We start from the raw sequence: 23,281 nt of genomic DNA, 5'->3' as shown, positions 1-23,281 counted from the left end.
ACATCTCCAGTAAGGGGTGTGCAGGAGGCAGCTGATCGGTGTTTATCTCTCATTGATGTTTCTAACTCTCTTTCCCTCTCCCTTCCTCTCCATAAAAAATCAATAAAATATATTTAAATATATATATATATATATATATATATATATATATATATATATATTTGTTGGGCTTTGAATTAGAATAACATTAAATATGTAAATTAACTTGGGGAAGGTTTGTATCTTTCTGTCATTGAGTTTTTTAAACCATAAATTTGGTATATCTAATCAATTTTTTGGTGTTCCTTTCATAGCATTCATAAGTTGCATAGTCTTCTCCATATATGTTTTGGACAGATCTTATGGGATTTCTTCTTAGAGGGGTGTGTGTGTGTGTGTGTGTGTGTGTGTGTGCATCTTTGCTAATTCAAATGGTAATTTAAAATTTATAATTTCTAAATGTCTGCTTATGGTGTAATGGAAATACAGTTGACTTAGGGAGCAATGATTTTATATCCAGATTAGAGGCCCCATGCATGAAATTTGTGCCGGAAGGGGGTGGGGGGGACGGGGGCGGCCTTAGCCCAGCCTGCACCCTGGTGATCAGTGCACATCATAGCGACCAGTTGTTCCACTGTTAGGTCGATTTGCATATTAGCCTTTTATTATATAGGATACTTAAAATGTTTTTCAGATTATTTATTTGTAGATTTTTAGGTCTTTTTTGTAGACATTCATATTATCTTTAATTATTATAGAGCTTTATTTCTTCCTTTCCAGTACATATATGACTATTTCTGTAGGATTTTGGAAGACACATTTTTTTTAGAAAATGATGCTTTCTAAGTTTGCTTAATCATTTCACTGAATGCTTTTTCTCTAAAAATTGAGAAGATACTTTTTCTCCTTAAATCTGTTGTGGCTAATTATATGTATGAATTTTCTGCTGTTTGTTAAAAAGAACTTACATTTCTGAGTAAATCTAATTTTATCATGATTTATTAGAAAATTTTCAGTGCTGATGGATTTGACTTGTAATTGTTTTGTATTTAATATTTCTGCACTTATACTTATTAATATCATAAATTTCACCAGAAGTTTGTCAATGCTATTAGCCTTTTCAAAGAACCAACTTTAAACTTTGTAGATTATATGTATTGTATCTTGGGTTTTATATCTTAATTATTTTGCTCTTATCTTTATTATTTTCTTTTTCCTTTCTTTGAATTTTTCCTATTTTTTTTCTAATTTTAAGTTTCATGCTTAGATGATCAATTTTAGCCTTTGCTCACTTTTAATATAAGAGTTTCTTTTTTATTCTAAGTATTATTTTAGCCAAACCCATAAATCTGGATTTATAATGTCTCAATCATCGGTTATTGATAAATGTTTTAAATATTCTTGACTTTTTTAATTGTTTTTTTCTATTTTTGCATTTTTTTCTTTTTTCCATTTTCCTCTTCTTGTCATTTATAATTTTTACACACTATTTCTATTCTTAGTGATTCTGCTTTTTTATATAAGAAATTATAAAGATAATCATTAAGATAAAATAGAGGAGAATCCTTTCACCAATTACATGCTCTAGGCAGTGGCAACAGAATATTACCACAAGTTCATGGCTGTGGAATCTTATTGTATAGAATGTTTTCTGTACCTCTATTTTATCACCTTTTCCCTCAAACTATTTCAACTTACGGCAAATCTATCTATAAATATGCTGACGATCTGCACACTATCAATCCTTTCAACATCGGACAGATATGCAAAATAATAATAATAATAATAATAATAATAATAACAATAACCTCCTTTAAAAAACATAACACAGAATTTCTCTAAGAACTTTACTTTTGCTGATATAGCTCTGTCCCTCAATATTCTGAGGAATTGATGATGAAAAGGGTGGTGATATTTCCTTTGCAATAACCAATGAGAGGAGGCATAGTGGAGAGCTGGAAAGGAAATGCTGTTGTAAGTAAAATGGACAATTTGAAGAACATTTTACAATGCAATACTATGTGTCAGCTGGAAGCTTCCACTCTTGTGACTCAGTTGAGTGCTTCTCCCTACACTTCCTCCAGCACAATCCAGTCAATAAGTAACCTTCACTCTTGTGGTCAAGGTTTGTGGAAGTCAGACCAGTTTTTCTGGACTTGGAAAAGCTCTTAGCTCACAGGACTACTAGAGTTGGGTGGGTGTGGATTGATGGGCTCAGCAATATTTTGTCCTGGGAAAAGCTATTTGAATGAAAATCTTATACTTGTGAGAATCATAAGAATCACATAAGTGGCCTTAATCCTGGCAACTTTTTGCACAATGGCTTTGCTTTTATGTTTGTCCCCAGCCTACTTAGATAAGGTTGCCTTTTACTCATAGCGTAACTTGTTTTCTGCCACCACAACTTAATTTCTCTTCCTGAAATAGCCTAGTCTAGGCTGATTCTTAGCAGGAAGTGAAAACAAAACTTATCTTATAGGCAGAACAACAAAAATTTAAGTAGAGTCAGTTATCTAAACGGGGCTGGAATATTCCAACATTTTACCTAGAACACCTTACTATTATCTCGATTTTATCTTTGAGAAATAAAACTAAACAAGGTCTAACTTGATGATAGTCAGAAAGTTAGTTAATAGTGCAGAGACATAAAGTAGACCCAAGTCTGGTTTTGTGCAGTAGTGATATGATAACTATAGGATTTCATAGAAACAGAATGATTGCTAATTGAGTATGCTTCCCTCTGCCCTGCGACTCAGGAGTCTTTTCTCAGGCAATTAGCAGCTTTATCATGTGCAAGGGAAAGCAGCTGAAATTTAGTCAGTGCCAGGTTCTTTCTGGGGGGAAATTTGTTCCTGGCAAGTGTTAACGATTAAAAAAATAATAATAATAAAAATAAATAAATAAATAAATGAATTTGAAACCTATAAAGAATTTTAGTGAGTTTATTTGAGCCAAATTGTCAACATACCCGGGAAGCAGAACCTCAATAAATTGAGATAATGCTCCAAAGAATGGCGGGTTACATTTCTATTTATACATTGCAATCAAAGGAGGGACATAGGTGGGTTACATGAAATTCATTGGTGATGGATTAAGGAGGCGGGATAAAGCAAAGCGGTGGGAAACCCCTAGGATTGGATAAAAAGTAAAATGATGGACACATACTTAGGTGAGTGGAGAAACAATTAACATGTTAAAGAAGGAATTTGAGGCTTTGGTCCTGGCGCCCACCACATTTGGTTGTGCCCCAGGGGCTCCAGAAAAAGGGAAGTTACAAGTTAACCAGACATCTCACAGATATGTTATCTTAGAGACAAAAAAGTCAAATGGAAAAAAAAAAAAGAAAAAAAAAAAGTCAAATGGGCTCAGTAAAGAAGATCTAAGCTGATCTTTGTCAGGGAAAATATCTTAAGACAGTGTTTTTCAACCTTTTTTGGGCAAAGGCACACTTGTTTCATGAAAAAAATCACGAGGCACACCACCATTAGAAAATGTTAAAAAATTTAACTCTGTGCCTATATTGACTATATATAAAGTAATTCTCTTGAGTAGGAATCAAATAAACACAAAGAAAGTATTTTATAATTACTTTATTATGAAATATTAAGTAAACAAAATAGTGAAAAATTATAAAATTCTTGTCTTGTCTGCACCTACGGCACACCAGGCAACATCTCCGCGAACAGCGGTTGAAAAACGCTGGCTTAGGACATGACTACCCACTATATCCTGTTTGTAGTTTAAATATTTAATTTTCAAACCATCTTTTGTGGGTATTTTAGGTCTCTGAGTTTGCAAGACTGCCACGCAAGACTGCCACGCAGGCCTCCCCTGAGCTTGCCAGGTTAGGCTCCTTTTGTTCACAAAATAGAGGTGTAGTGAGAGGGAAGAAATACGCATTTATACACAGTGGCTTAGCACTTGGAAGGGGTAGTACGTGCTCTCTTTATCTTCTGACTTTTCAGAGGGTGCGCACAGACTTTTTGTAGTCAAAAGGAACAAATTTTCTCTACAACTACAGTTTAGCATATCCGACTAGAACTCAATAAGGCCCTGCTCAAGAGAGCATTTCCAGACTGGATCCTCTGACCTTCCTCCTTCTCACCTGGCTCCATGAGGATGCTGTAACACAGGTGTAATGCATGGTTTATGTCTTGGAAGGAGGGAAGGTACCTGTGTTTGTGCCCGTTGCTAAGACACAAAGGCCTGAATAGAATCCCTTTTCGTAGCAGTCTAAGTAAGAGGATGACAAACACCAACCCAAGGAGCACTGAGGTGGTTCCTAAGACATAACCATATCTTTTCCCATCCTACCACTCACTTATATTGTAGATTCAAGTGTTGGTATTTTTGATCTTAGAAACATTGCAGTCCCCAACATGACCCAGACTTTAGTCTCTACAGTTTCAAAAACTATGGTCTATGAGACTAGATGAAACAAACGAGATTAGAGGTCTAAGAGTTTAAGAATTTCCTGAGATCATATCATTATTCTCCTGGCTTTCGTTAGAAATATGGTTATCTGAGCTCAAACAGAGGGCATTTGGCTCAGTTTAGAAAATTCACAAGGGGCCCGGCCAAGGGGGCTCAGTAATTGAGCATCAACCTATGAGCTAGGAGGTCAGGGTTCGATTCCCAGTCAGGGCACATGTCCAGGTTGCAGGCTCAATCCCCAGTGTGGGGCCTGCAGGAGGCAGCCAATGATTCTCTCTCATCATTGATGTTTCTATCTTTCTTCTCCCTTCCTCTCTGAAATAAATCAAAATATATTTAAAAAGAAGAAGAAAACTCAGATGGGGAAAGACCATTTCCTATATCAGATTTTTAAGGACCCTCATTTTCACAAGCCCAGGGTACAGAGATAATAATCATACCTGTGGCTCTTGAGTCCACTTAATTCCTTATTGCCACTTATAACTCAAACTGAAAACAGAGGGGGAAAAGCAGTGGTGTGACCTGAGCTTTCACAGAACTGAAAAGAGAAGCAATGGGTCTATCATTGCTCTTTTCTCTACCCCCCATACTTGCCGATTGCTAATATTAGTACTACTTGTGTGTGGTCTTTCATCTATTCTAGGTTTGGCTGCTGTGAGGGGCATGAGAATTTGCCTTGTAGACCTTCCTAATAAGTGGAGCTTAATTGACTTGAGGGCCGCAGCTGCAATGCTTTAAAATCTATCTCTAAGGTCATCCCTCCCATGGGCAGCTCCCTACCAATAGCAGAGCACACAGTGGGGAAGCTAAGAAAGACCCATTCCTGAGAGACACAGGACTCTTTATTGGATGAACTGGCATTGCTAATCAATGCCACCGGTCCGAAGCCTGGGATGGTCGGCGTCCACACTATGGGTTTGGGGTGGGGGCGGGGGTGGAGGGGTAGCCGCAGGAGTGGGGGTAGACTCAGTTGCATTATTTGTAACCCCACAATGATGGACACTAATTTAAAAAGTATAAGGAAAAGTGCTTTTTTAAATTATATTCTTACATACAAATGAAGCTTTCCGGATCCCAGGACCTGTTTTACTAAAACCTTGGCTGAGGATCTCCTGTTGTGCAAGAGACACAGAAGACAAGTGGCTCCTCTGGAGGTAATGGATGAGAGAAAGTGTGGTGAGGAGCCAGCAAGGATTAACCTCAGCCCCTTAAGAATAACAAAGACGTCCCTGGGTGGGCTCGAACCACCAACCTTTCGGTTAACAGCCGAACGCGCTAACCGATTGCGCCACAGAGACCCATGGGGAGAGGGTTCGCATGGTAAGGAACATAGTCAGGCTCTCAGACACCGCTAGGTGGAGCCACCCCTGTTATGGGACAGATGTCCGTGCAGACGCAGAAACCGCTGAAAACGAGACGACAGGTGGAGCCCACGGGCACGCTGGCCGCTGGGCCTCACTCCACTTCTGCTTCAGACGCGCGGGGTGGTCGGGGGGACGCCCCGGGGGAAGGAAACCAGACCACAGAGCGAGGAGGAGCTCACACAGTTCCGTCCTGGAAAGGCAGAATCCTGGTGGCCCCTCAGTTCCTGTTTCCAATTGCACTCATGTCCTTGCTGCTCTTTGTTTAGTGTGTTGTTGTTTTTATCTCACAAACCAGCTTCTATTCTGAAAATATTTTTGTAATATAGTCGTGGATTTTTCTCACTGATCTGTGACTTTCCCCTGTACAGCCAGAACCACCACCGGCTGCCAGGGAGCTGAGATGCAGAGAGAGCCAGGGCTCAGCTTTTGACTTCCAAAATAAGCTCCCATAGCTACTTTCAGAGGCGACTGATGTGAATGAAGCTTTTTTTTTTTTTTTTTTTTTTTTTTTTTTAGGAGGAAAATATTTTCTTAGAAATAAAAAATCAAGGACCTAAAGAAGGTCAGATAGATTTAAAAAAAAAAAAAAAAAAGGAAAACCTGTCCATATAAATAGATTTAAGAAATAATAAAAAATGTTGTGCTGAAACTGGTTTGGCTAAGTGGATAGAGCATCAGCCTGCAGACTGAAAGGTCCTGGGTTCGATTCCTGTTAAAGGGCATGTACCTTGGTTGAGGGCACACCCCCAGCGGGGGGTGGGCAAGAGGCAGCTGATCGATTATTCTCTCTCATCGATGTTTCTAACTCTCTCGCTCCCTCTCTCTTCCTCTCTGTAAAAAATAAAAAATAAAAAAAATCAATAAAATATATTTAAATTTTTTTTTGTTATTTAATATATCTATGTCTCAGCTTCTCCAAATTAAGATAATAGTAGGAGTGACCACATACTGGCTTTGTTAGTATTAAATGATCCAACTATTGAAAGTGCTTACAGCAGTGCCTCCTAACTGGGTCTGTTGGGAAGACATGGAGGTGACAAGACATGGTCCCTGGCTTGGTGGAGGACGCAGACAGTAGCCCCACCACGGAGCAGCGGGACACCCCCCCACAGGGAGCTCAGGCCCCGGGAGGGCAGGAAGGCCCAGAGGGAAGTGGATGGGGGCCCAGCTGAGTCCCCAAAGGCAAATGTTGGCAGACGGGAAAGTGTGAAGGGATGGTGATGGGGCCCCGTTTCCAGGAAAGAGCTCCTTCCTGGGTGTGCCCAACAGATCCGAGCAGGCCCGGCCCAGGCTGGCGAAATCAGGACAGTCAGGCGGCCGTGAAGAAATCCCCCAGGAAGGCAAGGAGGACGAGGCCGAGGTGCCCCTTAGTCCTCAGTGGCCTGTGAAACCCTGTGGAGAGCGGCTACAGCGTTTGGGCAGGTTCAAGCCATGGGCTAATGAGAGGGCGCAGTCCTCCCATGGCCACATGCAAGTCCCAGCCTGGAGGCCACAGCCCTCCCAGCACAGTGATAGCCACCAGCTGGAGTTGTCAGCTGGAACCTATGGTCCGGACACGTGGCCCCACGTGCCTGAGTGACGTGGGCTTGATAGAGTTCAGGTGCATGCTATTGAGTAGGATCGAAACCCATGAGAATGCTGTAACCATCTTGTCCATGCCCTTCCTTACTTTGCCTCGTGGCATCTGGCTATAAAATAAGGACACGGCGTGTGGTCTGTGGCGCTGTCTCTCTCCACCAGAGAGGTCAGCATCCCATCCAGCCGCAGCTTCACTCTCTTGAATGTCTTTTCTAACTCCTGCATGGCCCCCCACTCAGGTTAACCCTTGGCCGCATTGGCACGGCACAAAACCCAACAGAATCCCCCTGAGCCCTCAGAGGGATGGCCTGGGTCTCTGGACATGAGGACTCAGCCCACAGAGATTCCAAGCAGATTCCTGTATTCCTCTCTCCAACACAGCTGACCACCCACTGTGTGCTGGCCCAGCTGACCACTCACTGTGTGCTGACACTGGGCGGGTGGGAAGGCATGTCCCTGGCTTGGTGGAGGACACAGACAGCAACCCCACCACGGAGCAGCGGGACACACACCCCCACAGGGAGGTCAGGCCCCGGGAGGGCAGGAAGGCCCAGAGGGAAGTGGGTGGGGGCCCAGCTGAGTCCCCAAAGGCGAGTGTGGAAGGGGTGGCGATGGGGCCCCACCAGGGAGGGAGCAGCAGGGAAAAATCCCCTTCAGAGCTTGGCTGACCAGACACAAAGGTCCCCAGGGAAATCCCCTTCAGAGCTTGGCTGACCAGACACAAAGGTCCCCACTCAGCCGCAGGGCACTTTTGCCCTCTGTGACACAGACCCAGCAGGAAAGAGAGCATCCAGGGCCCTTAAATGACACCTCACCCCCCTCCCAGCCCCCCAACCACCTGCCTGGGGGAGCAATGAGGGTGACCGCTCATCGTCCCCTTAAAACCCACTGTTTCTACCACAGTAAGTAGGACGTGGTTCCCAGACGATCCTCAGAGAGAAACCCACCAAGAGGAGCCCTCGGGGGGCCTGAGGCAGAGGAGCCCCTCCCAGAGGGATTCTGGGTCCGATTCCTGAGCTCCGGGGACAGAAAGAAACACAGACAACACAGACAGGGCAGGGCAGTCTCAGCCGGGAGGGGTCAGGGGCCAGGGAGGACTCGGGTCCGTGAGTCACAGGTAGCCCTGAGCTGGAGTAACGCCATGTCTATCATTATGTTTTATTAGTAAAACCAGACCCAGCCCTCTGTCCTCCAGGAAGACTTCCCTGATTGACAGTCATCGCCCTTCCCCTCACAGGCTGGCTGGCTGGCTGCCCTGCTCCCCTAGTAGAGGCCGTGCTGGGCGCAGTAGCGGGCGCACAGCTGCCGGTGGTACTGCAGGTGGTAGTCCCTCAGCAGCCGGCCCAGCACGTACAGGAACTCGTCAAAGCAGATCTGGTTGTCCTTGTCCTTGTCCGCCGCCCGGAACAGCTCGGAGACGAAGTACGGCTTCCTCCGGCCCTGAGGAGGGCATGGGGTCAGCCGGCACCCAGGCACGGGCCCTGGCAGAGTTTCCGGCTCCACCGCCCGAGGGGAAGAAACGGCGGGGAAACTGGGTGTGGCCCTAGGGGCACAGGGGGCCGGGCACCTGGACCCGGGCCGCAGGGGGCAGAAGGAGGGAGCAGCCTGGGTGCTGGTGGCTGGCTGACCGGCTGGTGGCTGAGCAGGGCCGGGCGCCTGGCCCTCTGCTGGTGGCTTCTGAGTGTCTCCCCCGCTGAGCACCCGCCCCGCAGGGCCGCCCAGCTTGGGGCTGCGCACGGGGAGTTGCCCGAGGCACCGCCAACTGCCCCTCAGGTCTGCATCTCTAGCACCACTGCAGGGCCGGCACCCAGTGGGCCAGGTTTCCGCAGGGGGTGCCACCCGCCCAGGATTGATCATGGCCACTGGCCTGTGTCCTAAGGAAAGTGCAGGATGGGGGAGGCCAAGGCCATGGGCCCTGGGCTGTCCGGTGTCCCAGAGCACTGGCCCTGAGGGCTAAGGCTGGGGGTGGCCAAGGAGAGCAAAGGAGCATTCAGGCGGCAGGGACGGCAGGGAGGAAGTCAGGTCAGAGTGCATGAGGAGACAGGACAGGCCACGAGGAGGGAGCCCCCACAGAGCGGGCTGACCCCACGGTGCCCAGGCCCCCTGCCCGGGCAGCTCTCCCAGGCTTCCCTCTCGCAGCCCCCCTGGCCCAGCTGCCATCTCCACCCTGTGCCCAGGTGCCGGCTCTGTGGGCCCCGTGCCCAGGTGACAAGGTTTCCCTAGAAACAGGGGACCAATCACAGTCACCAGCCCCCCCTCCGTGACCTGGGGGCTGCACTCCAATAAGCCCAGGACCAGACTCTCCTCTGATTCTCCCCAAAGGGAGGCAGGGGGCCTGCAGGGACTAGGGGGCTAGTCCTGGAGGCAGCAGTCTTGGGTCACCCGGGGGCCTGGCACCGCAGGCACCAAGGGCAGACACTCGGGTTGGCCTTGCCGTCCCCAGGGAGCCGGGTAACCACATGGCTGGTCCTGATGACAGAGAAGATTCCAGGCCTGAGCAGGTGGCTGAGCAGCCTAAGGTCAGGGCTGGGCCCCTGGGCTGGGCTGAGACTCGGCCTGGGACATGATGGGGAGGGGAACCTCCATTTCCTACCTGCCCACACGTAGTCCCTCCTGGCTTCCCCTTAGCCCAGCTGTCCTCCCCAGCATGGGGGCGGGTAGGAGGGGGCTGTGCTAGACCCCAGGAGAAGGTGGGGCAGGGCCCAGGGGCAGAGGGAGGGCTTAGGACCTGTTCTCAGGGGAAGCAAAACAAGCGGAGCCCCACCGGCTTTGGGGTTAGGATGGGCTGCAGGGGTTAGTGATGCTTGGGCTGGAGCCGGGCCAGTCAGGGAGTTTCGGGAGGAAAAGCCAGAGCCGTCCTCCCTATGGCCGCTGATCCTGCCTCAGCTCTCCCCCGCCCCCTCCCGCCTAAGTTCCAGTACTTTTGGGAGGTGCTTCTTATACAAAACCCTCACATCAAACCCCACAACCCGCCCGCTACCCACCCCACCTGCCCCCGGCCCCGCACCAGGCTCTCCATGAAGCGGGGCACGTTGTCCATGAGCAGGGCCCTCAGCTCCTCCAGGGACAGGGTCTCCACGTCCCCCTCCCGGGCCGCGTACTGATGGTAGCTGCGGATGATCTGGAAGAGGGATTCCTCCACCGGCGTGTCCGTCATGGCAGCGGGACAAGGGCCAAGTCCAGAGATGTGGAGGTGGAGCAGCTGGGGACAGTGGAGAATCTGGGAAGGGAGAGCAGCTCCTCCTCGGGGCCAGATCCTCTGCCCTTTGCTTCCTGCCGCCCTGGTCTCAGGGCCCCTCCCTGTCCATCCTCGGGGCCTCCAATCATGGTGACTGGTGTTGTGACGCCTCACAGGTCCTTCAGGAGCACAGCGGAGCCTTCATTGCATTCCTGAGATGACATCACAGGCACGTGCTCCCCAAGATTAACTCAGCCAGTTAAGGGACCCAACTGCCCTCAGAGCCTGATCTGAAGCATCTCAGACTCACACAAGGTCACAAGGTCATCCATCTCCCTGTCTCCCAGGTCATCCTCCCAGCTCATCCTCCCAGCTCACCCTCCCAGCTCATCCTCCCAGCTCATCCTCCCAGTTCACCCTCCCAGTTCATCCTCCCAGCTCACCCTCCCAATTCACCCTCCCAGCTCATCCTCCCAGCTCACCCTCCCAGCTCACCCTCCCAGCTCCAAGCTTGGGTGGGGCTACACACACAACTCCAATGCATCCCCCTGGCATGTCCTCCCTCAGTCAGTGAACCCCAAACTCCACAGTGAATGAAGGACATTCACTCATCCAGCAACTATTTCTCGAGGCCCTGCCGTGTGCCAGGACCCTCCAGGCCACATGGTGGGACACGCGGCCAGCTCACAGGGCGGGAAGGAGCGGAGGGGACAGTCACACACGGTGAACACTGCTAATTTAGTGGCACAACAGGTACCCTGGGCACCCAGGAAGGGACTCTGTCTGCCTGGGTTGCTGAGGAAGACCTCCTCAGGAGGCAGCTTTTCAGGTGGGAGTGAAGAAAAGATGCTGTTGCAGGTGAAGCATGGAGACCAGCTCTCCAGACGGAGGGAACCGCATGGTCAAAGGCCTGGTTGGCCTCCAAACAGCTACTACCTGGGCCTTTGAGTGGCAGGTGAACTCCTCCCCCATCTCCAGCTTCCAGCCAGCCCGCCCTTCTGTCCCTGCCCTGCCTCGCAGCGGGTGAGTGAGTCTCCCAGACGGGGGCGCCAAAGGGCAGGTTATTGAACCCGAGGTTAAGCCTCCACATCCCTGAAGGTTTGAGAGAAATAGGTAAAGGCTGAAGCCAAACTTCTTCCAGTTTACAGGGTGAGCCTTCTTCTATCCAACATTATGATTTCCTCAGCAAATAAGTGGTTCACCCATACACTGAAATAAAATAAAAATGGCTCACGTGTCTAAGAGGTAAAACAATTTGCAATGCCACTGAGAATTTATTGAATACTTTAGATTCAGCCATCATTCCCCTGGGAATTTATCCCAAGAAAGTAATTAAACAGCAATAAATTTGGTTAAAAAAAAAGAACCAAATAGGAATTTACCACAGCAATGTCTAGAGCCCTACAGGGAAAATAAAAACCTAGAAACCGTGTTGGCTCCGTGTCTGCCTAGTGGCTCACGGTTTGATTCCGGTCAGGGCACATGCGTGGGTTGCAGGCTTGAACCCCAGTAAGGAGCATGCAGGAGGCAGCCAATGAATGATTCTCTCTCATCACTGATGTTTCTCTCTCTCCCTCTCCTTTCCTCTCTGAAATCAACAAAAATATATTTTAAAACAACAACAACAACAAAAAACCTAGAAGCCACCTAATTAAGGAATTTGGTGTGCCAGTATGACCTTGGACAATTGCTAGATGATGATTTATCACTTAAAAATAACTCATTTTTGACACAGAGCTTGTTGGGGGTAGAAATTTCATATTTACCCCCTTCACTCTGCCTTTTTTTTTTTCAATTTGGGACAAAAACAACCCCCCCTCCTTTCCCCGCCCCCCACCACCACACACACACACACATACTGTCCCAATACACAGTGCTGATCTTACAGCTGTGCGGTAACTAGTCTTCTCATTAATACTGCGCTGTGGACATCTGCTCGCACACTAAGTCAATGTAGCCTGGTTTTTAACGAGTGCATAGTGATCATTTATTTGCATATGTCAGCATTTGCTCTTTAATCCATTGCCAGTAGCCATTTAAATTATGTTAGATTCATATGACTCAAGGTTAATTCTTTCTTAGCACTGACATTTCTTATTAGAGTTTATTAAATATAATTTTATTTTATCCAATATTAACATTTTATTATACTCTATTTGAAATACATTTTATTGTAACTGACTATTACAGAAACTACAGTGAAATTTTAAGACGAGCTGCAGGTGGTTCTGCCTCTTGGAGGCCAGAGAAGGCTGTGCCCAGAGCCTGCTCTGGCTCTGGAGAGGCCGCTGGAGCCGGCGTTGCCTCATGAGGTCTGTTTTGCTGTTGATCTGGAGCTGGTCCTGTAGATCCCAGAAGAGAACATGTGATCACCATGACTGCCTCGGTGTGCCTTCTAGAGACAGAAAGTCTCCCCAGTCCATCGATGGAGTCCCTGTTCAAGAACCACCCAGGAAGTCTTCCCGGACTGCAGGCCCTGGGCATGGGGATCTGAGCCGGCTCTGCCCCTGGCCTCTACTAGCTCTTCTCTGTGTGGCCGAGCCCCATCTCCTCCCCACGCACCCACATCACCCACCCCGAGTCCTCCTCACCCTCTGCCTCTGCCTCTGCGGGCTCACGGCGCTCCAGCTCCGAAAGGAGCAGCTGGGCCTGGCGCTCCAGGTCTGAGCCTGGAAAACTGAGGCGGAGGTAGGCCAGCAGCGTCCCCAGGCAGGGGAATTCTGGGGGCTGGGAGAAATCCTCAGGGCACTGGTCCAGCCACATGCCCAGGATGGCGAGGATGGCCCTGGGGAGAGACATGGCAGCAGAGTCTGAGGCCTGGCCTTTCCTTCCACACTATCCTCCAGGGTATCCCTGTGGGAGCCTGGGGTCCCTATCCTCCCCTCACGGTTCTGACCCAAAGCCCACTCACTTTTTCCGCTGGTCCACAGGCCCGCCATCCTCCTCAGCGTAGGGGAAGACGCAGCCATACCTAGAGGAGGCCAGGAGGACGTCACTTCGACTGCCCTGTGGACGCTGCCTGCCTGTGGAGTCTAGGGTGACTGTCTCTCTCCCGACTACAAGGAAGCTCTGGAAAGCGGGATTGGGGTCCGCTCTGTGCACTAGATTGTGGTCTGTGCCTAGAACATGCCTGCACCTGCCCATACATGTGCTGAGTGAAGGAGCCCCATCACAAGTATCTCATCACCGCTGCTCCCCCCTGGGGTTCCTGCTCCGGCTTCACCCAGGACAGAGAACCCTCATGAAACCTCCAATCTCCTTTCCAATGAGAAGACAGCTCAGCCCCAGGCCCCGAGGGAAGTGAGGGATGAGGCAGAGGCTTCCTCATGAGGAAGAGAAAATGACCAATTAGCACAACCACTGCCCCCTCCGCACCCCCTCCCCACACCCCCGACCAACCCCCCACCCGCAGACCTCTCCAGTGGCCAGGCACCCAGAGAGCACGTGGCAGGGAGGACCTCACAGGTTTCTATAATTATCCTATGAGTTTGCTCCTGGGCTCCCCCTGCTGTTCAGAGGAGCACACAGACTCAAGGAGAAGAGTGACCTTCTGAAGACTCACAGCCAGCAAGTTCCCGGATGCCCCCTGTGCTGTGGAGGGGCGGGTGCTCACCTTGTCAGCAGTAGGTCCAACACCTGCTGGGCGGTGGCAAAAGCTCTGTAGTTCCAGAGGAAGGCGGGCACGAAGGTGGGGTCCCTGCCCAGGACGGCAGGCACCAGGTACTCCACCAGCTGGCCCAGCCGGTGTGCCCGGGCAGTCTGCACCATACAGACTTTATTTGTGTTCCCGGTGGATGCGTTTTGCCCCTGGGGTGGGACAGAGGAGGGACATGCAGTCAAAACAGCATCATGGGGACCACCTGGTGGGTTGGCAGCTGCAGCTCAGACCAAACCCACAAGCCTTCAGTGACTGTTGGCAAGAGGGGGGACAATGCTCGCAGGAGAGAAAATGTTATTGGCATGAAAAATAGAATTTTTTCTGGTCAGTAGCTCAGTGGTTGCCCCCCTCCACACACACACCCTCCCCCAGCCATTGAAAGCTCTGGGTTCAATTTTGTTCAAGGACAGCTCCTGGGTTGCAGGTTTGTGCCCTGTGCTCCCTGTAGGTCAGGGCATGTGTGGGAGGCAACAAGTCGATGTGTCTCTCTCACGTCATTGTTTCTCTCTCCCTCCCCCTCCCTTCTTCTCTTCCACTCTCTGAAAAGCAATGATACTCAGGTGAGTATTAACAACTAAGTAGAATTGGAGGAGGGGAACAACGAAGCACCTTAGTAACTCAGGTCATATTTTGCTAGCTGAGGATGGACAGCCCGTCCCCGTAGTAACAGTCTCATCCCTGGGTTTTCTGACAAAGCCGCCAAGCTCAGATGAGAACACAGAGGCTTTTCATGGGGTGGGAGGGGTCAGGAGATAAGGGCATGTGAGATGTTCAGGACAGCATCGTTGACATGGCAACAGAAGGGGGTCACTCCAGGCCTCACAGCAGTGAAGGGTTGGATCACTGTGGCAACTGGTCCCCTCGGGGTATGATACACAGCCCTGGGAGACCCCAGCTCCTGACATGGAGGGGCCACCGGATATATTCCTCTGGGGCAGAAAGTGGCAAAGCAACAAGACCTGGTACCCTGAGCCTGTGTCCTTTTGGGGAAAAACAACCTCACTCATGATAAGGTAAGACCAAGAGAGGCATGCAAGGATTGTCAGGCCATCAGGGACACTTGGGGATGGGTGTTAAAACAAGAAAATCTATAGAAAAATGCAAAAATCCTCTTGACTGAACATGAGGTGGACTGATACAAAAGCCTCCTCTCTGATCGTCCTACAAACATGCGCACAGTGACTTTGCTCCTGGCCAGGAGGGGCTAGACAACGAGGGTGGGCTGGGGGAGAAGAGGGAAACCCAGACTCCTTTGGGAGCAGGACTCTAGGGAGGGGCTCCGGAGAGTAGCAGGGTGGCTTCTGGGACCTGGGCCCCTTTGACTACTGGGGTCCTGGAGGTAGGGTCACCAGGCCTCCTCACTCACCTTCAGACCGAGCTGCTCTCCTTTGGCAGCGTGGGGCCCCTGTGCCTCCTGTGGGGGAACCCCATCAGCCAGCTCCTGTCTGGCCTTCTGTCTGGCCTCCTGTCTGGCCTCCTCTCTGGCCTCCTCTTTGGCCTCCTGTCTGACCTCCTGTCTGGCCTCCTGTCTGGCCTCCCGTGGGGAGCTCTGTAAAGACAGTGCCCAGCCGCCGGGCGGAAAGTCTCAGAGCCCAGTCTGTGCTTCGCAGACCCTGTGTTCTTCCCACTCCAGATACATTTACCACATTCACTCACACCTCCACGGAGGACAGGAAAGACATGACAGCTGAGGGCCTAGGGTTCTCACTGGCACAGAGGAAAGGCCCCCAGAAAGCCCCTCTCCACCCTGCCAGCCCCGCGCTGGCCATGACCATGACAGCATCACTAGGAGGTGCCCCACCCTGCAACCTGCTCCTGCCCAGGGGTCCTCCCTGCAGGCCCCTCTTCCCCCACATGGAGGGGAGGGGATGGGGCTGCCCAGGGACGGCTCCCAGAGGTGGCCCGGCCTCAGCTGGGCGGACAGGCTACCTGAGGGGACCGCCTGGAGAACGGCCAGAGACGCCGGGTAGGAGGAGGGTTAAACCAGCGTCTCCAGAGTTTGGAAAAACTCCCACTGCGGGGTCTCCGCAAGCAGGAGCCCCAAGAACCGGGGATCCAGCAAGAGGACATCTTCAACTACCAAGTGTCTCTTGCCAAGTGAACTGGCTGTTGGGCTGTGGCTGCCAGGCAACAGGGGTTCTAAGTTCTTTAGGGAAGCGACCTCACTTCCTGTGATCCCCTTCCCTGAGTACCCACTTCAAATAACAGATATCCAACTAGTCCTGACTGCTCACACTCCTTCTCCATGGGATACATATCTGTCCCAACAACACCAACACGCCTTCCTCTATGGCCCCCTGGGAGGTCTGGCTGCACCCAGACCTCCCAGGGGGCCATAGAGGAAGGTGTGTTGGTGTCGTTGGGACAGATTTGAGGAGATAGACCTGGGTTCAGACTCAGCCACTCATTCTTTCTTCTTCTTGATCCTGGACAAGCCATCTTGCATGCCAGGGCCTGTCTGTCTCCTGCCTGCACAATGGATTGTGCAGCACGTATGTCTTGGCAATAACGTCCAGGCACATGTGGGATAGCAGCTGTAAAGTCGGAGGAGTGCTGTCATGTGTAAGAAGTGCCTCCTACTACCGGTTGTTGCTTTCTCTTGTCGCCTCCTCTATGTCTGCTCTTCTTAGTATCCCTCCATAGTCCTTACATCTAAGGCAGGGATGAGGAACTTTTTCCTGCCAAGGGCCATCTGGATAGTTAGAACACCATTCAAGGGCGGTACAAAATTGTCACCTTAAAAATTAGCCTGCTGTATTTGGTTAGACACTTAATTAACTCGCTCCTAATGCCTTGGCAGGGCCAGACCAAGTGATTTTTGTGGGCCTTATATGGCCCTCTGGCCGGACATCCCCCATCCTGATCTAGTGTGTGTGTGTGTGTGTGTGTGTGTGTGTGTGTGCATGTGTGCGTGTACACTCACATACATGTCAGTGCTTACTTACTGGATCCCAGAAAGAAAAGAAAAACAGTCCTCACATACGCAAGAATAGGCAAGAGCTTCCAATATGTTAGGATTTCTAATTTTATTTTATTTTATTTTTTAAAATATATTTTATTGATTTTTTACAGAGAGGAAGGGAGAGAGATAGAGAGCTAGAAACGTCGATGAGAGAGAAACATCGACCAGCCACCTTCTGCACACCCCCTACCGGGGATGTGCCCGCAACCAATGTACATGCCCTTGACCAGAATCGAACCTGGGACCTTTCAGTCTGCAGACCGACGCTCTACCACTGAGCCAAACCAGTCTCGGCGGATTTCTAATTTTCAAGCCAACCCTGTGAGACAAGTTGGAGCCTTTGCCTGGAAGGTCACAATAGTCCTGACCTCTGGACTCTGTCTGCCATGTACCTTAGCCAGTGTCCCCTCACTATGGGCCGCAGTCATCCAGGTTAGAGTGAGATTCAAAACTGCATAAGCATGAGCTCTGCATAAAGGAGTCCCCAGGCTTCATCCTGGTGGCTATGGAGAGGAATGCATCTCATATTCCTCAACTAGGCCTCTCCTCAAACAGGGACTGGCTAAATGCTCTCTGGACTGCCAAATGCTCACCCTCTCCCCTGTGCCATCTCCATGGCTGTGCATGGTCCCATCAGCACAGTCTTTTCCAGAGCCCCCGAGAAAGCCTGGTGCAGCCAGGACCCCAACTGTGAGGACACCACTGTCTGTGTTTCTGGGCAGAGAGTGGGCCTTTCAGAACCGTCCACGTCTCCCCCAAAGGCTCCCCACAACTCACACCTCCTGGTGGACACATCCTTCTGTGGTGTGAATGGTGCCCTTCCCTTAAGAGTGGACTCCAGCCAGGATCAGTTTGGCTCAATGGATAGAGTGTCAGCTTGGGGACTGAAAGGTCCCGGGTTCGATTCTGGTCAAGGGCATGTACCTTGGTTGCGGGCATATCCCCAGTAGGGGGTGTGCAAGAGGCAGCTGATCTATGACTCTCTCCCATCGATGTTTCTAACTCTCTATCTCTCTCCCTTCCTTTCTATACAAAATCAATAAAATATATTTTTTTAATAAAAAAATAAAAAAATCAATAATAAAAAGAGTAGACTCCATTTGTGACTCCCTAGGAGATAGCAAAGTGATCCAAGGTCACTTCCAAGATTTGATTATAAAACATCAGTGCCTAACCACCTGCTCACTCTGATCTGGGTTCTCTCTGTCTCTCTCTGTGTCTCTGTCTCTGTCTCTCTCTCTCTCTCTCTCTCTCTCTCTCAGGTCCCTCATTCTGGGGACTCAGCCACTGAGCTGTGAGCTGCTGTCTGAAGAGACTCACATGGCCTTGCACCAAGGGGAAGTCAGGCCTTCGATCCAAGCTGAATCCTGCCAAGACTCTCCGAATGAGCTCAGATCCGGAGTGAAACAGATCCCGCCTCAGTTGAGACCGCAGCCCCAACCTGCTGAGAATCGCTGGCAGAAGTACTCAGCTGAGCCATGCGGGATTCTCTATCCAAGAAATTGTGAGATAATAAGTGTTGCCTGATTGTCGCTGAGTGATGGGTAACGTTGTCACATGGCAATAGATCGCTAATACAGTTGCCCCCGCACCAGGTCCTGGACCGGTCCTCCTCCCTCTCTCCCCTGTCTCCTCCCAGACTCCCTCTGGCCACACCGACCTCCTTTCTAAGCTCCTCTTTGTCCAGAGACCTTCTGCCTTCAAGTGTCTGCGCAGTTATGCCTTCTGTCGGGAGAAATATACCTGAGTATTAGGGAGCCGAGGAAGGAGTCATCCATGTGGACAAATGACTCATCCACAGAGTGCCTGCAGGTGGGACAGAAGGATATTTTGGAGGCAGTTGCTAATTTCTCCCTGAAGAATGTGGCCTGGCTGAGGGGTTAGCAGGAGACTGTGAGCAGGAGGCAGGGAGTGACCGGCTGGATGAGGGGATCCTCAAAGAGGGGAGCTACTGAAGCAGCAGGGACATGTCCCGAGGGGGCCCTGGATGGACAGGTGAGTGCCTACAGGCCTCCTGGCACCATGGAGAGGCCCCATCTATGGGAGAACTAGAGCTTGCTATAACTAGCCCCTGCGTCTTGCTTCTTTCTAAATGCTCGGCCTCTGCCACCTTGCCTGGCCTGAAAGAGCCTGCGGGGAACGGCACGCCTCTTTCCACAGCTAGCGGAGTCACTGTCACTGATGACTCAGCATGAGCTCTCCTCTCCTCCCTCGTGCTCTCTCCTCCCCACTCCTCTTCAGTCCTGTCTTCTCACTTGCTGCCCAGACACTCTGGACTCCAGAATTAGCTTTACTCCTCACGCCTGGAACACCCATCACTCTGCTTTCCCCAGACACCCAGCTCCCAGCATTTAGCAAACCATTGCGAGGGTCAGCTCAGCAGACAGGGTGGCTCTCACCTCCACAGGGACATCCACATGGACTAACACACACACACACACACACACACACACACACACACACACACTATTGGGACAGGATACAGCCCAGAAGCCCAGGACACAGGACAAGGGATCCAGTCCTCTGGGCACTGCTCAGTGTCCTGTGAACAGTGACCAGTGCCCCCAAATCCCTCCACCCAATGCTATTTTAGTGGTGCCATCTCCCCTATGTCCCTGGGGTCATGCTGAGCAGAAGGGCAGAGGCTGGAGGCACCTTGTTCACACCGTCCTCGGCTCCTGCTCCCTGCAGTTCCTGGATCCCCAGATGCTGATCTCGGCTTGGAAAGGAAAAGCATGGCTGGGCCAGCAGAATGTTCTGCACTGCTGACCCCTGGACCTGCCACGCTGGCTGCGCTAGGGAGCAGGGGCAGAAGTGGACAGAGGCCCTGCTGAGAGAGGTGGTCAGTTGTGCTGGAAGCCAAAGGGAGGGCACCCTCCTGGCATATCCCTGGGTAATCCCCCATGGAGAATCCACAATTACATTCACCAAGAAGGGACAGATCTGACAGCATAAGCAGCCAAAGAAAAGCAGGAAACAGGCTATATCTGGGCAAAAGACACTTTATTGTTTCTTGGGGTTTCTGGAGACCTCAGGCTGGGCTGGGCTCACTTTCCTCCCCCAGAACAGGGCGGGGCTCCGTGGCTATGATTGTGGTAGTCCGTGGCAATTTCCCCCAACACCGACAGGAACTCAGAAAACTCGATTTTCTTATCCTTATTCTTGTCCTTGTCCTCAAAGATATGATCCAAGAAATCGTTGCCCTTTTTGTCCTGTGGGAAAGACACGAAGCAAGACAAATTCAACCCCAAAAGTGTTATGGGTGGAAGAGGAGGAGGAGGAGACAGAGAGGGGGAGAGAAGACCTGGGGCCGCACAGGTGTAGCTGCTGTGGGCCAGTGGAGGGTGTCTGGGGATGAGGAGGACATTAGCATTACCCTGCAGGTCACTGAGGGAGATTCCTTGGCCCAAGTGTCAACGTGAATGAGAGACCTAGTGCTGGTGAGGCTCTGATCAATGAGCTGGTGGGTGGGTGGTATTTAGATCCAGACCCATTCCCCTCACCCGCTTCCAGGACCCCATCTACCTAAGTTTAATCCAGAAATTCAAAATAAGCCCTATCCCTTGATTCTTCATTCCTAACCCTTCTCTCCATCTTCTACTGTATCTGCCTTCCCGAATCTTCCATGCGCAGTGCCCTCTTTTGCCCACCCACTCTCTGTGTCATCCAAGTAGCCTCTCTTTTTGTAATCAGTTCAGTATATTCTGAATGTCAGACTAAATCAAGTCTATGAATGAGCTTTTTATTGTAATGAAAAGTGTTACATTTTATCAGCCATGGAATTTCTATCGCCTTCCCTTGGATCTCAGAGAACTAATGGAAACTTCTAGAGGCAGAGCCTGAGCCTATGGGCTTCAGTCTCCTGGATGGGCAGGGACCAGTGGGAGGGGACCCATTCTTCACTCTCCTATTTGACCACCTAATAACCACCCTTCATCTCCAGATGCCTTTACTCTGGGCCACCTGTATCATCTCCTTCATCCCGATAATAAATCAGGTGAGTCCTCTTAGGCCTTTTTGCAGATGAGAATATGGAGGATGAGAGAATGAGATTGACTTGTCTAAGGTTCCACAGCAAAGTGTCCTCTGCCATGCCCAGGACCTTGAGAAGTCACCCAGACTTACACAGGCCTTGAGGAATACAGGGAAATTCTCCGTCAGCATCTTCAGCAGGCCCCGCTTGTCAATCTTGTCATCAGGTTTGGTGTATTTGTGGAACAGGGAGATCAAGTCCATCACGGACTTCTCAACTTGATTTTGGCTCATCTTGGTTTTCAAGGAAGCTGCCAGAGAGAAAGACAGGGACCTTTGTTATCCTTCTCCACAGGTCAGGGTCCCTAAGTCAGGACAATTGGGTGGAAACTAAGCATCTAGAGAAGTGAGGCTCAGGTGGAGCAGAAGGAACTGTATCACCTAGGAGGTGGGATGAGAAGCTCACAAGGAGGGGAGTGTGACCGAGGCTGGGGCCCAGGCCCATGCAGGTCAGGGCCCAGAGGAGATGGAGGAGAACACAGAAGCCAACTGTGGACAGAACCACAGGAGGCAGAAGCAGAGAGGATAGGGGTCAACCACACGGAAAAGGACTGAAGTCTTAATTGGGACCTGAACCAATGAAGGATGACTCCACTCTTCAAAGAACATCAAATCCTTCTCTGCCAGTGTCAACATCAGGGTTGGAGTCACTGAGACAAAATAACTTCCTGACTAGTCTGGTCTGACCAGCCCTGGGCTGCTCTTAGAACAAGATCCCAGAGGAGCCCATCCTGAACATAAAGCAAGCGATAAGTGAAATGGGCCCTGGAGGCTCCCAGCGGTGAGTGTAAGTATGAAGGTCAGTGTGAGCAGAGATATACAGCCCTGTCCTGAGCTCCAGCAGAGGTTTTCCTGGACCATCCCCACCAGTGGGTAAAGGGGACTGCAGAACAGATTTGGCATCATATTTTAAATAAATGGAAATATCTGCCTTCATTTTTAGACTTGTGGGTGGAATCATACTTAACTAAAGAGGTCTAACCTCCCAAAGCTGGTACCTCCACCAACAGTCTGGACCCCAAGCAGAGAAATGGGACAGTGCGGCCCTCACACCCCAGACTTTCCAAAGCACCCAAGAAATGTGCATGGATCACACATGTGGGCATCTAACAAAAACTACCACTGTCTCCTGATCTGCAAGAAATAACCTACTGCTAGGTCCCTAAGTGGAACCATCTAAAGCCTTCTGTCAACTTGGCCAAGGCCAGAGCTGAGCCCTGTGCACAGAAGGTCGCTGGTCATTCCCCCAACTGGGGAGAAGGTCCAAAACCTTAGTTGATGGTTCCCTGATTCATGTAGTGGCAGGTCTTACCAGGGCAAGGTGAGTGGGCATTGCTGGCCTGGGTTTAGGAGAAACTTCAAGACTTTGGAAGAGACCCCCACTGTCCCCAGAGGTTGGGATGCACAGTGGGTCTTCACCAAACCGGGACCTGACAGTCAGGTGAGTCCAGAGAGCAAAGAAATCAAGGAAGAGAGGGAAGGTGGTGTCCTCATCTCCCACCAGGGATATTTCCAAAGAGTTGCACAGAGGAGCCAACAGAGCAATGGGAGCATCGGTGCGGTCATCTTATAGATGAGGTCACACAGCCCCATGATAGGCAGAGCCCCATTACATTTGGACCCAGGCTCCTGAATCCTCTCCCATCACTGCTTCCCCTACTCCCACAGACAGCAGAACACACTGGGCCCTGAGCTCCCCCTCTTACTCCCGGCAAAGAGTCAGGTGCATACTTACCGGAGCTGATGAGGAATCACTGAGGAGAAGGATGAGTGTGCTGTGCATTTGAGCAAAGACTGGGTCCCTTTATAATGCTCCGTCTGGCTCATCCCATGATCTGGGAGCCCTGGAGTCATGTTTTCTGTCTACTTCCTGGACTATTGGCCCACTCAGGTGAGTGGGGCACACCTAGGAGTATGTGTTCAGCATGTCCCAGTAACATTCCAGGCAACTCCCAAAGGACAACACCTCGAGCTTTCTTCTGTCCTTCGCTTAACCTGGGGATGGGTTGGGAAACACAGTGGGATGCTGTCATAATAGGACAGACATTTTGGTAGAGAAAACTGGATTTCTGAACATAAAAGATAGGACTCTGAAA

The 23,281-nt window shown here is 50.3% G+C and overlaps 3 protein-coding genes and 1 non-coding gene across 9 annotated transcripts; all 4 read right to left on the bottom strand.

Moving 5' to 3' along the window:
- Nucleotides 1-5,637: 5,637 nt before the first annotated feature.
- TRNAN-GUU lies at nucleotides 5,638-5,711 on the bottom strand. Its single transcript has one exon. It is a non-coding gene; the product is annotated as a tRNA-Asn (tRNA).
- A 2,870-nt stretch (nucleotides 5,712-8,581) lies between these two features.
- On the bottom strand, nucleotides 8,582-10,859 carry LOC118721139 (protein S100-A15A). Of its 3 annotated transcripts, XM_036441785.2 has the most exons (3): nucleotides 10,363-10,859; nucleotides 9,738-9,824; nucleotides 8,582-8,795 (listed from the first exon to the last, which is right to left on the bottom strand). In XM_036441785.2, the coding sequence occupies exons 1-3, from the start codon at nucleotides 10,510-10,512 to the stop codon at nucleotides 8,619-8,621; spliced, it is 414 nt and encodes a 137-aa protein (XP_036297678.1). In that variant the 5' UTR covers nucleotides 10,513-10,859; the 3' UTR covers nucleotides 8,582-8,618. The 3 variants fall into 3 exon arrangements, with proteins under 3 accessions (XP_036297678.1, XP_036297679.1, XP_036297680.1); XM_036441786.2 differs by lacking the exon at nucleotides 9,738-9,824 and having other exon boundaries at nucleotides 10,345-10,849; XM_036441787.2 differs by lacking the exon at nucleotides 9,738-9,824 and having other exon boundaries at nucleotides 10,363-10,662.
- Nucleotides 10,860-13,050: 2,191 nt separating this feature from the next.
- LOC118721170 (ral guanine nucleotide dissociation stimulator-like) lies at nucleotides 13,051-15,636 on the bottom strand. The gene is made up of 4 exons (XM_045583425.1): nucleotides 15,558-15,636; nucleotides 14,147-14,340; nucleotides 13,445-13,504; nucleotides 13,051-13,318 (listed from the first exon to the last, which is right to left on the bottom strand). Exons 2-4 carry the CDS (start codon nucleotides 14,299-14,301, stop codon nucleotides 13,051-13,053), a joined length of 483 nt encoding a protein of 160 aa, XP_045439381.1. The 5' UTR covers nucleotides 14,302-14,340; nucleotides 15,558-15,636.
- A 4,501-nt stretch (nucleotides 15,637-20,137) lies between these two features.
- Nucleotides 20,138-23,061, bottom strand: LOC118721133 (protein S100-A7-like). 4 transcript variants are annotated; one of them, XM_036441777.1, is made up of 4 exons: nucleotides 22,921-23,054; nucleotides 22,605-22,615; nucleotides 21,279-21,436; nucleotides 20,138-20,365 (listed from the first exon to the last, which is right to left on the bottom strand). In XM_036441777.1, exons 1-4 carry the CDS (start codon nucleotides 23,037-23,039, stop codon nucleotides 20,201-20,203), a joined length of 453 nt encoding a protein of 150 aa, XP_036297670.1. In that variant the 5' UTR covers nucleotides 23,040-23,054; the 3' UTR covers nucleotides 20,138-20,200. The 4 variants fall into 4 exon arrangements, with proteins under 4 accessions (XP_036297670.1, XP_036297671.1, XP_036297672.1 ...); XM_036441778.2 differs by lacking the exon at nucleotides 22,605-22,615 and having other exon boundaries at nucleotides 22,921-23,061; XM_036441779.1 differs by lacking the exon at nucleotides 22,921-23,054 and having other exon boundaries at nucleotides 22,498-22,621.
- Nucleotides 23,062-23,281: the final 220 nt, after the last annotated feature.

This window comes from Pipistrellus kuhlii, unplaced genomic scaffold (assembly GCF_014108245.1).
Source record: "Pipistrellus kuhlii isolate mPipKuh1 unplaced genomic scaffold, mPipKuh1.p scaffold_m20_p_18, whole genome shotgun sequence".
Classification (NCBI taxonomy): Eukaryota; Metazoa; Chordata; class Mammalia; order Chiroptera; family Vespertilionidae; genus Pipistrellus; species Pipistrellus kuhlii.
This window is presented reverse-complemented; position numbering and strand designations above follow the sequence as displayed.